We start from the raw sequence: 16,295 nt of genomic DNA on the forward strand, positions 1-16,295 counted from the left end.
GAGAAAATGCTTTGAGAGAGGATGAATTCTCACATTGGTTCTGTGGGTTAATCCCACCAATTGAAGCCCTTTATGACAATTACACTTCTCTCAAACAATGTGACTCCATAGACAGGCAAAAATTGAGAATACCTTGAGGTCCATGATACCAAAACGCTTGAAATGATGATGCGATAAAGAATAGGCACGAATTCATTAAATCTAAGAGAATTTGGGGTATGGAGGGGTATAATGACATTTAAGGTGCCTTCAAAACTGCTCCAAATTAGAACCATAAGTAAATAACTGATGGACCTGTACGACTTGGTTGCTTCAGAAGCACTTTATACCTAAAGTCACACATACTTAATTTTCTTGAAAATTTAAACGTTTTTCCCTTTATCACCTTGGTATAGAGTATCTGACATAAATTAACATTTTTTTTTACTCATCTCTCTTCTCTAAGACCAGGAGCAATGGTGTGAGCGGTATGGTGAAAGTGGTTCAAAGACAGATATTTGTCACACTAAACTCACATAGTTCCCCACTTTCAATGTGAAGGTCATCTCTGGAGATTTGTCATGATGATCCATGGCCATGAACGCGGTGTTAACAAGAATACAAATGGTAATGAACAGTTCCATGAAAGCGTCCGTAACAAACAAGTAAACGTAACGCTGCATTGTCAGCCAACATGGACAGCACGTCCAACTGCAAAAGATTTGGTTGAGTTTGTTCTTTATCATTGTTTTCCTGTCCAGTTCTTCCTCGTAAAATGTCCCCGTTCTTGTTGTGAAAACAGCTGAAATATCACAAGTCGCATACGATTTAGTCGTGGTTAACACAAATGTAATGCAAGAAATAAAACGGGCGCCAAAACAGTGGCGCAAGGCGTAAATTACTTATGTAGAGCGTGGTATTTAGGAAATAAAGTAATGGCTTTTAAAAATTAGAATCGATGAGAACTACATCGAAATTTACTGATGTAATACGGAATGCAGGAAAGGATAACATGTTTTTTATTCTATTTATTTAAAAACTACACATTTACTTACATGCACTGCGCCTTGATGTTTGGTCAATGAGGTCTTTTAATACCATCACGTCTAAAAAAGAAGACAAAAAAGAGAGGTGTTACACTAGTATTCTGATTGCCATTATAACTTTTGGTTCAGACTCTGCTTAAGCGTTTTAATCTGAGTGTGAATATTCCACCATTAATGCTTGGGATTATTGTTGAACAAACACGCGCATCTTCTTTTCAGCGAGATAATGTATTATCTGTGTTCTGCACTCAAAGTAACGATAACAAAAATATTTTAAACGATGGAGTGAAAGTGCAGCTGTCCCTTGAATCTGAAATTGTAACTTTGAGGATGTTCTTACCTTTTAGATCTACTGTTGTTGGACTTGGTGTGCGCGATTTGGCAACGTCAATTGGTTTTAGGGCTCCATCATCCCTTTCGCTGGTTCCCTTAAAGAGTTATTTTAAATATCAAGTTTACACTTACATCAGTTACCAATTGAAGATTTTTGATTGACCTGGTATGTATCAAAATGGATTTAAAAAATCATCAAGCAGGACTCATATCCTAACAAAAACACAATGAAACATACTTCCATTAAAGATGATGGAATGTACTGTATTCACCATTTATATGAAATTAATACATGAATCTTAAAATAATGATAATAGTAATTTCATGATCTAACTTCGAACAGTAAAATTGTGAAACTTTTTCTATTTAATATTGACTCCGCCAAGTTCAGTCTTGATCGTTTAAAATATTTCCAAAACTCAGAATTTGTCATTGTATCGTAATCTTAGCTATAACCTTTCTACTGTTGAATGTCTAACTTAAACGGTAATGAGAGCTGTCGCCAGTTTGCAACTTGACCGATATCATTGATGTTTTGTTGTTAAATTTGTTGCCAAATGCTTCTTTATGTTAGTCTCTGAGGTGGTTCTTTGAGATACATACATTGATTTAGATTTGTTTAATGGTCTCTATTGGTGACAAATATAAGGAATCGATTTTCATTTACTTTAGTAGTAATAGTGGTGAACCCAGCATATTATAGGGTGTGTGGGCGGGTTCGAGGGGGGTGGTTAACATTGACATGCAGCATGCACGTTGCAATTCAGCACGAGTTCAGGTGTAGGCCGACCTAGGATTTCAATTAGCCAAGGGTGGGGTGGGCGGGGCCAGTTTTTTCTTCGTTTTCAAAAGCAGGTCCGTGCATACATACTACACAGTGCAGACGTACATCATGAATCACCTCAGGCATAAGATGCTGCTGGCCTTTATACATCTTCTCGTCTGTTGGTTCGCCTTTCTCCCTTCTTGAGCGGTATCGTAGTGAGCGTCTGCTGCCGGCTCTGCTGTGGCGGGAACGGATCGAGGCTTTGCTATAGTGGGACACTCGACTACCGCGACGCGATCCATGGTATGGTTTAATGCTGCCTTCGGGATGCAAATGCGCCATGGAGGCTTTTCTCTGACCATTAGGAATCATTGGAATATTGCATAGATCTTCGCTAGATGGCGTAACAGCAGCAGAATCGTCTGCGAATGGCAAGTTCAAATTTTCCAAATTTTTTAGAACGAGGGGTTGGCGGTCGGCAGCATGAATATCTTCCGGTGGGATTTTCTTTTTCTTCCAACTGAACTGATTGGGCTTGCATCCTTTGCGAAAAATTGGGGAGCCGGGAAGACTTAGACTCGCCTGAAATAGAAAACGTTTGTTGTTCATTAGAGCACAATTTTAAGATTTGCATTTAGATATGAGGCGTATGTAACACGTAATGGCAGACAGGCCACATATACGGGAATGTGGCCAACACTATAAAGGGGCGTCTGTTCATAAGAAAGGAGCTTGTAAAAGCGAACTTTTATTGTGTTCGTACAGCAGGACCTAGATCAAATTTGGAAAGATTTTTTTAACATGTCAAATAATATTTGAAAATGTTCCATTGCCTATTTTGTCAATTTCGTTGTAAATCATATCAAAATATATGTTAAATGGTGTAAACACTACTACTGCGATTCTATTAAAACTGAATAAAATTGTTGACCTCGCGAGATCTCGACCAGCGGAGACTTTCCTGACTTATAACGCAGTTTTTGGGGTGTAAACTTTACTTACTCTCTTAACACCAGGGTTTGGTACACTTAATCGGCGGAGTTTGTCATGCCCTATCATGATGTCTGATTTGATGCTCAGTCTTTCTGGTTTGTCCTTGTCGTCGAATAGATCTTGGTGGGCAATAGACAGGTCAGACGGAACTTTCTCGGACAATGACATCAAGGCCTCACGACGCTCTTTTTCCTCCTAAAGCGAGAAATATATAAAAGTTGTGTTGATGAATACTGTAGTTGATATTTTGACAGAGAATCGTGTCTTCTGTAAAAAAAGATATCGCCCTATTGTGTTCGATTTTTGTTGTGAGTTTCAGTGAATGGGAATCATCAAAGCTAGTCCAAACTCTCGCGTCTTAGGTGAAATTAAGCAAGATTTTAACGTAACTTGGATGATTGTGGGCTCAGAAATAGTGATAAATCAGCGAGAGAATAGAAGCTGACAAATTCATTCGTGGATTTTTTCTGGTTGTTTTATCTTACGTTCTGTAAAATTGCATAACAATACGAATCCATCACTTTTGTCTTGCTTTCTAAGAAGACATTCCGGACACACAAAGGGTTTTAGCCTTATCGATGAACTCCCCCATCCACGCGGATTCTTGCACGTTTTCTACTCTCGTATGGCATAACGAAGTGTCAATTTAGCCTCGCTTTGGGCTACTGATCTCGGATGATTTCCATTCCCGTGAAGGCATTCGTGCTTGTACTACTAGTTCGGAAGAGGGCGAATAAGCAGTCTAGGAAAATATATCTAGTGCAGACATATACTTGTATTTTTCAGGTGGATGACTTCAAATTTTGGTCTTTTTCAATATAAAGATAAAAGTTAAAACTGATCACAATCTAATCTCTGTACTCTGCGTCGGAGGATTCTCTAAATTTCTTCAACAAAAGACTTCTAGGACAGGTGCTGTCAACACTTTGCAAGGCGGTCCATTTTGCTCTCAGTGATCGTACAGATAAATTAACGTGGAGTTTTATGGTAATTATAGTTTGTGTATCTTCCATTTTTAAAGATAACAGTTGTGAACGTGAAATAATTTACCAACGCCCCCTTCCGTCTTACATCATAAAGCCAGTGACTGCCAGGAAAAATCGCTATTTATTTAGTCAATAACTGTAGTAAATTGAAGCCTATGTCCCAGGATACAGAGATTCTGCGCATTTTATCAATTTCCCAGGATATTCTTCTCATTTATTATGGCGGAAATACCGGGCTCAAGAGGAAAAAACTCTCACGCCTGAAAAAAAAATTACATACGAACCTCTTTTGCTTCTGCTTCATCTTCTGCGTCTGCCTTATCCCGCATCTGTTGTTCTTCATAGGCCATAGCAACAATGGCCAAGATTAAATTTGTCAGGTAAAAAGAACCAAACAGGATACAGAGCAGAAAAAACACCATGTGGACCTCTCCATTTGCACGGATTGACTATAAAGAAAAGACGCATTCTGCTAAATTAATGAGATAAGTCAATGCAAATTTATATAAAAAATCAGCTCCATGAAATTATCAACAGTTTACTAGGCCAATGCATACAAATGCAAATATGATACCGGTGTAGAGATTATATATATCTCAAAAGAATTTTAGATGTACATTACGAGTACTGTGATTAAAAAAACAAAACTGTAACTTAGGCCTACATGCTACGTTCGAAAGGTTCACACCTACAAAATGGTGTTGAACACGGTATGGTTGTATTCCAAACTACTTCTAGTTCATACATGTAACGCAAAATTCTGATAAATCCAAATGTTTCGATTTTTCATTTCAATCTTCATTTAGATAAAGAACCCGACGTTTTAGCAGTTGCCTAAATCTGCGGACTAACATTGAAAAAGGCATCCGATTTACAATATTGAAGCAAAAGAGATGTAACATCTTCTCAAGATTTTTCGCCAATCAGAGATTGTCCTCTGTTCTTTCCGTATCACTATCTATATCTTATCCTTATCTGTCAGAAAGGGTAGCAAGATTTGCTTTTACAGCTCAGTTATGTGATCCACTATCCGACAGGTGTTTTAAAAAAAGTGAAACAAAAAGTTTCAGATCAAAAACAGATCTATTCAGATTCATATTTTACCAATTGATATAGATTCTCCCAATAATCCTGCGTCATGAGTCGGAAAGCACACAGCAACGCCCCAGGGAAATTATCAAAAGTAGTGTATCCGTAGTTTGGCGAAACCCCAAAATCTTTCATGCATGTGTAGTTTTTTCCATCTTGTTCTTCAAAATATGCACAGTTGCTGAAAAAAAAACAAACAAACGTCGGGACATTTTATTATTTCAGGTATGAAGAACGCCCATTCTTCGTTGTCTACACGACGAACGGACTTACACACGGCATACGTAATGACCAAAAACCCCTGAAAATTATGAAAGAATGTTATTGATATGCTTAAAAGATTTAAAAACCATATTACAATTGTATTAGGCATATTAAGGGGGTGACATAAGTACTTCACCATTTGTACGGATAGTGCTCTTGATAACATAGGATGGGATGGGTAGTGAAAGGAAACTGTTTTGTGGTTAATAAACGCTGGCCCGTGCAATCACTAGACGCAAACCCCACTGAAAACCGCGGGTTGAAATTTAAAATAAAGTGGCATACCAGAAACACCCTAATCCAAAATGCCTTTAAAGCCTGGGTCAACACAAACCCTAAAAGATTAGTGCCACTTTACGGTCACGAGAATATCCAACAAAATAGTAATACTGACACGATAACTTAATTTACGTAAGGGTAGAGCACTAGTCTGTCAACTAGTAGTAAAGTAATTCACCTAACATGACCAAATTTCAATAAAATGCAAAATGAAAACTCCAACAAATTCCACTGAAAATCATCTTAAAGCAACGTGGTGCAATACTTTTGTCATCCCTTTGTATAAATTTCGCACCAATTTACAAAATATTACTGAATAAATGATTGTAGTTTTGTATGGTTTGAGGTACTATTGTATTTTACGCGTACCAAATTTCCGCACCTTTCTTAACAGAAATCAACATTTGAATTTCAAATCGTATTTTAATTAATTATTTATTTTCAAGTATCTAAAATGTCGCCCATACCCAACCGGTATATCCGTATTGTTTCGACAGACCACAAAGCCTGAACTTGGGTCCTGCGGATCATTCAAACGCCAGTTACCTGAAAATGAGAGCTATAAAATGTTTTCAGATGTTTAAAACATGACAACGAGACAGATGTTCGTAGTCCAATGACACATGTACTTAAAAGATCCCCCCCCCCCAGACAGGAAACTACTAGAACAGCCCAATATCAATTATTACATTTATCTGTCCCTTTTAGTTCGATCGTGCTCGGCATAATATCATTAACGCCTTATCAAAAAAGATCAGTATATAAAACTTACTCTCGTTAATATGCCATTCATACCACTCCGTGTCATTCATGTCATCTGGTCCACTCAATATGCATTTGTGGCGCAATTTCCCCATGTAGACTTGTAGTCCAACCAGGGCAAATATCGTTAATACGAAGGTACTTAAAATAATCACATCACGCAGTCGCACTACTGCTTCTAATAAGGCACCCACGATTGTTTTAAGTCCTACAAAAACAAACCATCTGATATATAAACTGACAGACATGAAGCTCATTCAATCATCACCTTGATTCAACATAAAACATAATCTTTTAATATAAATACGCTAAGAAAAAGTACATGTTTGTGTTAATATTGGCGTTATCTTTGAACGGGGGTATCTACTAATATTTTATTATTTTGTAAACTGTAGTGTGACCAGAACAAAAAAAGCTTTATTAACAGAAAATGACAATACAAACTTACATTCATAACTTTAAATTAACCTAATCATCATTAAAAAATTTCTACAAATCGAACTTATCATTTGAACTTAAACAAAATGTAAACTATTAAAGTAAAATTTTATATATGATTTCTTCCAACAATTCTATAAAAGCATGTCAGTAATAATGAATAGCAATGTAATACACGCTAGTATTTTTGTAACTAATATATAATCAATTGATATAAAATTAGAAAATTGAATTGTATAATAATCGCCAGAGTTACCAAAGAAAAGAGAAATTTAAAATCACAGAAGCCATTTAAAACACCGTCAAGAACTCCAACAAAGCCAAAGACGTGTTTCTAGCCTTATATCTTCCGTGCTTCTACTGCTTTTAACCCATTCTGACTGAACAACATGTTAATCCAAAGAGAATTTTGTGAATGATTAGATGCAACAAAGCCCATACAAAATTAAGTAGATATAAGACTTCAAAACGCACAGAGTTTGAGAAGAGTTAAATCTGGTATTTTAAATAAAAGATCTCAAGGAGAATGAAGCATAAGTTGAAGCAATATAAAAATAGTGCATCTTAATGTTAACCAAACGGTCCTTAAACTTCAGGCCTTGGGCAACATTCTTGCACGACTAACTTTGCATAACCTTAATGTATACAACCTTGATAGTCATTGTTCTCTGCTGTTTTAACATCATTTTAACATTTTGAAAGTGAAATTTGAGTTTACTTTTCTGCTTCTTAGAATGTTGCCCCATGAATCTACGCAAAATTTACCGCCATCTTGTCTGACGCCCCATGGGATGAAAAGGAGTCGTTATAATCACCTGGAACAACTGCGACTGTTTTTAGAGCTCTCAGAACTCTGAAGGAACGTAGTGCCCCTAGTCTACCTAAAGCACTTATAAACTCTGTAAGATACCTGAAATGCAAACATAGAGAGTGGTTTTTGCCTACAGGAAAATAGTTAAGCAGGTCGAGATCAGAGTCAAGCCGCTATGAAATATGCGAGAAGAGACAGAATGGCAATATGAAGTTGTACCACCAAGGAAGACATTTTGATAAGTCACCTGGTACCACCGCAACAGTTTTTAGTGCCCTTAGCACTCTGAATGATCGTAGGGCCGCCACGTTACCTAGTTTGTCTTTCACTTCTGGCAGCAGCATCGCGTACCTGTAAGACAAGCATGTATAGATGTTCGATGTGAGACCTTTTCCCGTATTTTTTTCTTTAAAAAATCACAATGGTTAAACGGGAAGAGAACACTTAACTTTCATCTCGTAAGACTCGATTGTTCTTGGTCATCGTATGAAGATCTGCATATCATAGTGACATAACACGAGCATGAATACGCCTTACAAAGAGGAGGACATTCGAGATAACAACACCGAATATCTTGTCACTTTGAAAGCAATTAAGCGGTAAAAGTGGCTCTGAATAAATAAAATCAGTATACGCTTAAACCAGAGGTTGTTTCTCCACTTTGATTTATATCTAAAACGACTTTACTTCAAAATGTCCTTCGTAAAAGATGGGCGGTTACCATCAAATATTTTTTCAAAGCATGCATGGTGGATAAGGTGTCGGCAGATGAAATACATTATTTTAAAGTTTAAAGGTAGAATAGTTATACATCAAAATTACAAAGGTACAATTTTGTCATATCATGTTTCATTGGATCATCTCTAACGAATTAAAACTGAATGGAATTTTACAAAATTATTTTGACATTTTATGATCGTACTAAGTAAGAATATTAATACATTCACTGTTCATGCATAAAAAATACAGTTTGGAAGAGAAATGCATTCTTTCAGACACTGTTAAAATGCTTAGAATGTTAGTGACAGTCGGGCGACACCGATAAAATACAATTTGAAGACAATATGTATATATATATATATAAATATTTATATCTTGTTACAATAGAAGCAATCTCATTACAGAATATTGAAGTATAAATATATGCTAAAAATAGACACAAGATAGCAAGACTTGGACCATGTTTGGAAGGTAAAGCTTATAGAAAAGGCAAAGTGGAGCGCCTAGAGTGCAAAGCAACACTTGAGGGAACGTTAACGGCTTATGACGTGAAAGGTTCACCCTACCGATCATATAAACATCAACAGCGGACGTAGGAAGACGAAAAACTGGCCTGGATTGTTCCAAGTATTATGCTTTCTTCTTTTCTTAAGATTCTTGCTTTCTAGAATCAAGAAATTTGGCAGTTCTTGTTTGTATCGGGTTCATGCTCGTTTGAATTTAATTTTGTGTGATAATTCCGGGCAGTAAAACGAATTAAATCGATGATATTGGATCTCTGATTGCAAATTCTATGAAAGTGTATGCGACGAACCAAGAAATTGTCTCATCGAACATCAAATGCATGTCTAGAAGTACGTGTGCTGTTTAATGAATGTGTTACCAATACAATCCAGGCTCGGTACTTTAATACTGACACCCATGCGACATCTAACTTTAAAAGCAATAGCTGATTGCACAATGTATATAGTTATAAGAGAAACATGCAAGTACAAGTAAGTTACTCAGAATAGTAAAAAATGTAGTCAATATAGAAATATTAAGTTTTCAAACAACAATCTACAAGTTTAATAATAGGATTTGTGGCCAATGCCACAAAAAAGTGACTATTGTTTTTTCAAAAATAAAGTCATAAAAGTGACTTCATAGATATGTATACATTACAGAGAAAGATAATAGAGGACCAGAACGTCAAGTCTTCTGAAGATTAACATAAAATTACTCACGCTAGCGACACGACCATGAAATCTAACCAATTCCAGGCGTCGCGTAAATACGTAAAAGGTTCCAGTATAAATCCCCTGCTAATAAGCTTCACTATAGCCTCCATTGTGTATATGGCCGTGAAAACGTATCTGAAGAACAAAAAAAAAAGGTGAAAAAAATACTCGTGCTTACATACACTCAATGGCGATAACACGCACACACACGGCATTGAATTTCGATGTCATACACACATTTACCTACAATGCCACACCTTTAACTTTTTGCACAGAGGAACCCACGCAGCCTGAGATTTTGGATTTCTTTTTTTTACGTTATTGCCACAAACAAGCCGTTTCCAAGGAATCACAAATGTAATTTTACCTACCCAAGAAAATACTTACTCTGAGTTCTGGGGAGTCTCTGTCATTGCCATAAACACGCAGTTCACTAAAATGGTGATGATGACAATAAGGTTGAAAGCTGTGTCATAGTTAAGGAATTTAATGACAAAATTTAAAATATCATCAAGGGAAAGTGCGTTGACACCAAGCAATTATCATATCCCCTCATTATGATAAATGTAAGCTTCAACACTAGCTCTCTCTCTGCTGTATAAACCGACGCCCGGGATTTTGTACAAGCAATGGGCTTCAGTAAAATTTGTAGAATTTCGCCATTTTCCCCTTAATCATCAAGATCTGTCATATCCAAACCCGTTTACAGAATCTCAATTCATCAACATTTTTTGGAGTTCTAGCTTTCTAGCTTTTTGAGTCATCATCGTAATGTAGATAGATATGAGTGAATTTCTCTCGTGACGTTTAAAAGGTTTGCCACATAAAGTCTAATGCATATCATATGCTTTTAAACTGTTAACCGTGCAATATATACATAGAATGTAACTTCACAACTGCTTCAATTACTGTAACATTAAACCACAATCACAACTGCGAAGAACATTGCGTCGCAACCACTAGAAGGACGCACTCGCAAACTAGCAAAAATTTCGTCTCTTTCATATCAAAATATCCAAATATCTAAATCTGGGTTATTGTATTCATCGTTTAAGTCTGACATCACTTCATATAGCTTTACACCTCAAACAGCGGTGACAGAATGAACTGCTGGTTCACTTTAATCTATGTAATCTACGAGTCCTAGAAAGCATGTCTTCACACTTTTCACAAAACGGGTCGTTCACAAGTCCCTGGTTCCGTTTTCTCTTTAATCAAATGTAACAAGTTCCATGCATAGCAAACATGGTGCATATTAATCCGGTAAATGGTATTTCCGTATCTGACGCACCACTCAATGGTGGCCCATAGGTTAGGAAGGAGAATTCGTGTATGTCTTCAAGCTACTTCGGCAATCGATATATCCTTCATACAGTAATTATACAGTGTATATACAGAGAGACTGCGTCAAATACAATCGGGGAATTAGAAGGTCTACTCTCTGCTGTATCAGTATTTTATCATGTGTGTTTTGTGTCTACGTGTGTGTGTTTGATAATGGATGGAGCGTGGGTGTAAACGATGGCTAAAGCAAATGTCTCGAGTCATTTTGTTGCGTTAGTACGTTAAGGATGCAAAAATGGAGATACGCTTGTTTGAAGTGACAACTAACATTGATTAGTGCAGATAAAACAGCTAATGTTCGACTTTTCTTGTTGCCGAACGAAGATAATAACTCTTCATGTTCAACATATTATCAGAGGCAATTTTAGCATATAGTTGACGTTGCTTGATTCAACAAATTCCATTCACTATCCCATGTAAAAGGGTACAACGATTAAATAAGATATTATTCTTTTAAAGACTGTATATTTTATGATATTTGAAAAGGATATGGATGGACTAAAACGTAGAGCATGATTCGTCGTAAAGGATTGAAGGGGGAGAGGCACCAAAATCCGTTGGTTGCACTAAATCGGTAAATTGACTTGTCTTTGCCTATCACGACAAAAGTCTGAAACAAACAAGATGTTATTAATTGCAGTTTTATAATTGACTAGAAAAAGGCAGCAATGTACTGTTTTTCTCAGTATCAGAGAGTTTTAATAGAAAGAACAACTAATCAATACAAGTGGCAAATAGACGTGTTGACAAGAGTCGTCTATGCAAATGGCTGCTAACTTGCGATGAGACAGACGCCATGTCTGCATATTTGAGAGCCAAACTTAGGCCTACATCGCGTTACACAAAACGTAATACAAGGCCTATTAATGTTTGCATTGTAAATGATCAGATACATTGGGTTGTATCAGCACCTTACTCGTCATCATCACAGTTTCTACTGAGGGTAAGGTGCATTTAAAAGGAATCATATTATCTGTCAATTATACATTGGGCTTTAAGTGTTCTTCTAATGCCTCCCCAGGAAACACCGCGTTCAGAGGTTACCTGCCAACCACGTGGCCCCAACATGGCGTCCCCTTGGTACATGTAGTAACATAAAGCCACGGAAAATACACACCTTTTGATTTTGGTAAAAATCATCGATATCTTCCAGCGGTTTTCCAACAAATTCCGGTGGGAAATAATCTCCTAATCGGGGCGGCAGCTTTGCTCCAGCTGCTAAATGTTTATTCGGCCCCTCCTCCTCTTCTTCCTCGTGTGCATCTTTCTTCTCTTCCTTCTTGTCTTCCTGTGTGCCCTCCTCCTCTGCTAGCTTGGCCTGCTCCTCAGCCTCCTTTTTGGCACGCGCTTCCTCCTCAATTCGCTCCTCGATCCGACGTAGGGACTCTCGTGTAAAGATGCGGAAGAGGGGCTGTTCATCGTCGGCTTCTTCCATAGTATCTATATACGTCATCTGATCAATCGAGGAACCAGGATCTACAATCAAAAAGTAGAAGCTAGTATTAATGTACAGCAGTTCTTTTCTGTGCTCATCTACCCATACTAATGATGTTAGTTAAACTAGGGAATCATTTTGCGTCACTATCATGTAAATTCAGAAGTCCAATGTTCACTCTTTTATGGATCAATGGTATTCTTCAAATGCCTGGTGTGGCACAAAAGCATGCGCGGCATTTAACGAACGCCCATTATCCATTAAACTTATTAGAATGTGTCATAAAAGATGGACTAAACTGAATATGCAGGCCTGCCCGAAAACCCCACGTACCCGGCACAAAAAGGAGAAACTCGTCACATAGTCCAGGGAGTGAATGGTTGACGCACGGTCAAACAACATTGTACAACCCGTGTTTATCATGCCTATTGCGAATGGCCTTTTGGTTATTGAGTTTGTCAGTCGTGGCCAACATCGAATTTCAACACTGGTAAAACGGTGCAAATATGCCTTTAGCTGTTATTTTGACTTCACCAGATCCAACAATACCATTGGAGACGCCACGTAATCGTTTGCTATCAATACCTTTTGTTAAGTGCAGCGAGTGAAGCATGGGTAGTTGGAGTTAGTTTCCTTTCCTGATAACTTGAAATGATTCGCATAGATGTTCCTTGTTTGAAAACCATCTGACAGGGAGGCAGTTTACCATTATTTAACTATAAATATCTGAGGTGTAATGACATATATTTTACAGTCTTATTGAATAAACGTTTTCTTTCCTTGTTGTACGGTATTGCGTATTGTTCACAAGGCCGCACTCTGGAATTAATTTCCGGGATTTAATCAAGCACTTTATTTCTTACACGAACGTCATTAATCGCACACAGAGCATCATATGATCCGATTATTTTTCTCAACAACTATAGCCTGGTTACAGAAACAAGTACCACAACAGGAACAAAACAAAGATTTATATATTGACTATCATTATGTGTCATCTCGAGAGAAAACGGGACTGGTTTTTCACCATATAAAGTAACCATCTTTCATAGGTACTAACTGTTTCACGCTCGTGCCAGCGCGCGCACACACACGCGCACACATGCACACACACACACACACACAGAGAGAGAGAGAGAGAGAGAGAGAGAGAGAGAGAGAGAGAGAGAATGTAGGAGGGTTCTAAAAGCGCTAAGAAACCAATCCTGAGTCGGGCCTACTCAAAGTTCCAGGAATTTTGTTTTCAATAATTCTATTTTCAAGGCTCCTACGCTACACCTATCCTTGAATTTCTATTTATTGTTACTTTTGAATTTTCTAGTGGGATTGTCATCATTTCCGGTAGAGCAAGATCCGATTAAATTTCCAATTTCCTATGTTTACGATATCAGAATGTATAAGCATTTTCTATTTTCATGCATGCTGTAATTGATATTTTATAAGATGAATAAGTAAAGCAGCATATTAAGTTACGTACACAACAAAAATCATCTTTGAAAAAAATTAGAGTGAGGCATGTTGTAAAAAGATGCATTAAGGTCGATAATTTATAACTTATGTGCAATAATTTCACATCGCAGGGGGTCGGGGGGGGGGGGGGGAGGGCACATGCGACACGTGCACCTTTCCCAATACTAAACAGGAGAATGGTTGAACCCCGCTCCCCCCGCATGGAAAATTCCAGGGTCCGTTGTTGTAAACCGAAAACGTTCTTCTCAGTGTCAATGCTTTTAAGGGATTATCAGATCGACAATGCCACTGGGTGCTCCTCCAGATGAGAATCAACCTAAAACGGGAATGAATTATCATAATGGACGTTCTATTAGCTTATCTTAGCATTTGCAGCGGAGCCCAGTGGAGAAGCAGAAGCTTGATATAATTACGTTCAATTAAAGGCTGAGCCCCAACAAATAACACACTAATACAATTCTAATATAATTCACTGGGGATAAAATGGTGGTAGAAGCCCATTAACAGGCGACAAGGCTGGCATGACTGTACCGGCTGTGGCACCAGCGTTCCAGATAGGGGCCCTATGAAAGCCAGTTGGTACAAAGAGATCAGAAAATCACATGAGAGAGGGAGGTGGGAGATGATTGATCTGGAATTTTCAAACACTAAGTGCCTCGCCTGCGTTGACGGCGTTGGCCGAATTAATTTTGTTTGAACGCCGCCAAAAGTCGGGATAGCAGTTCAAATAAGGTTAGGTGTTTTTTTAGAAAATATATTCACGGTTAAGTTAAGATAAGAGATCAGAGAAAACTGAAACCATGCTTATTTCTGTTGTTCGGCTCCAAGCCGTGGTATAATGAATGTAAAATTGCACGTTTGGTGTATTCCGACGTTTTAAATCATCATCATCATCATTATCACAGAAGACAAACTTAGGTTTAAGCCCTTACATTACAATACTTTTTAATAACCCTCACCCAGCTTTTACAGTATTTAGAAGGTCTGGTCATGTTGACTGCAGGTTTATTTGATATCTTCTTTTTCAAATGGGCAACTTCTAGCAAATGACCCAATGGTATTTGATGCTTCGCAAATTTTAACAAACAGTGATAGGCAAAAAGTCTATGTTCATCTAGTGTTTTATTATACATATTTTGCACTTCATCAGTTAAATACTTCTAGTAGGGGTTGTCATCCATGGTGGGAAAACGATGGACTTCCGGTTTTGTTCCATATTCCGGGGTCGAGGTCTAATGCAAAGTCAGATAATTTTCGGGATGAATAAACGAAAACATTGAACAACTGCCGTAAGAAGGCAATTATCATTTTGAGATAACTGCAATTTGAGACCCAATTAAATAAAGGGGAATCTATATATGCGCCTGAAAAATAAATGCCTTTGATAAATTACGTGGAATAATCTTAATCTTGATTTGTTAGTAATTAGAATTAATATTAACAAGTTCTCTTTCTCTATTAGATTGTTATTAGTTCCAAGATTTTGTATTTAGTAATACCGGTATTTTGCCTGCCAATTACTAGCTCTAGTGAGAATAGTTTACAGACCAACCAACACCCAACAACTTGCGGGCATTCAGCCAGTTAATGCTCTTGTGACAAGAGCAAAGCATTGCTGTCTCATAATTGTATAATCTATGTTTCAAAGTAAGTGATAATTATAACTTTAAAGTTACCAAATCTTTTTTGTTTTTTAAAATATTTTTTAAAATATTAAAATATATCATCTAGAATTATTTTTTTTATTCTGCTCTATATATCTTACTTACAATTAGTTAGTTACAGGATTAAATTAATTACAGAATTAAATTATTTCAAATAAATGAATATGTTGGTTGCCATTATCTTCAAGAGTAGTTCTATAACCAAAAGCACTACAAAATGGCGAAAATTCCCATATTTGCTGTCTTCGCATTCTTATTCAGTCAGATGGTGATCTGGTCAATAACACCGCCTGTTGTAAGGTACGGCGTGTTTCAAGTCCAAGTTCAAGACAAGCTCAAGCCCAGACTCAGATTTTTCGGTTTAAGTCAAACAAACGCCACTTTTCTAAAGTTGATTATATTGTGATGAAAAGTTACATCAATCAGTGCAGCATCACTACTAAACCAAAGTCAATACCAACTTTTTTTGCATTCAATCGTTCTTGTTAATGAAATATGTATTTCCCTCAATGCAAAAATACATTGGTGAATAAATAAATAGATAAATAAAAACACAGATAAGCAAGTATATGCATGCACATGTACGTACACGTAAGGATGAGACAAATGCTGAAACAAGCTTAATGTACCTCTGCTACATGTATGCCAGCCTTGATTTAGTAGATAACATCAAATTATATTGTCAAATTAACTATT

The 16,295-nt window shown here is 37.2% G+C and overlaps 1 protein-coding gene across 15 annotated transcripts in view; it reads right to left on the minus strand.

Annotated features, from left to right (window-relative positions):
• The window catches only part of LOC106156698 (sodium channel protein para), a 55,270-nt gene that overhangs the window by 19,440 nt on the left and 19,535 nt on the right, over positions 1-16,295 (minus strand). For 3 of the 15 annotated variants that reach the window (XM_087005848.1, XM_087005843.1, XM_087005849.1), the window contains exons 2-15: positions 12,148-12,506; positions 11,521-11,640; positions 10,074-10,153; positions 9,693-9,821; positions 7,994-8,097; positions 6,508-6,705; positions 6,203-6,281; positions 5,208-5,373; positions 4,388-4,552; positions 3,127-3,312; positions 2,248-2,706; positions 1,366-1,453; positions 1,035-1,085; positions 516-781 (exon numbers count right to left, since the gene is read on the minus strand). In XM_087005848.1, the coding sequence (XP_086861974.1) occupies positions 516-781; positions 1,035-1,085; positions 1,366-1,453; positions 2,248-2,706; positions 3,127-3,312; positions 4,388-4,552; positions 5,208-5,373; positions 6,203-6,281; positions 6,508-6,705; positions 7,994-8,097; positions 9,693-9,821; positions 10,074-10,153; positions 11,521-11,640; positions 12,148-12,483 (2,427 nt within the window). In that variant the 5' untranslated portion in view covers positions 12,484-12,506. Of the gene's footprint in view, positions 1-515; positions 782-1,034; positions 1,086-1,365; positions 1,454-2,247; positions 2,707-3,126; positions 3,313-4,387; positions 4,553-5,207; positions 5,374-6,202; positions 6,282-6,507; positions 6,706-7,700; positions 7,846-7,993; positions 8,098-9,692; positions 9,822-10,073; positions 10,154-11,520; positions 11,641-12,147; positions 12,507-12,798; positions 12,979-13,050; positions 13,275-16,295 lie in introns of those variants that run through there. The other 12 variants (XM_087005851.1, XM_087005846.1, XM_087005855.1 and 9 more) reach the window with 10 other exon arrangements.

This window comes from Lingula anatina, chromosome 2 (assembly GCF_051362555.1).
Source record: "Lingula anatina isolate TDL-2025a chromosome 2, LinAna3.0, whole genome shotgun sequence".
In the NCBI taxonomy this organism is placed as follows: Eukaryota; Metazoa; Brachiopoda; class Lingulata; order Lingulida; family Lingulidae; genus Lingula; species Lingula anatina.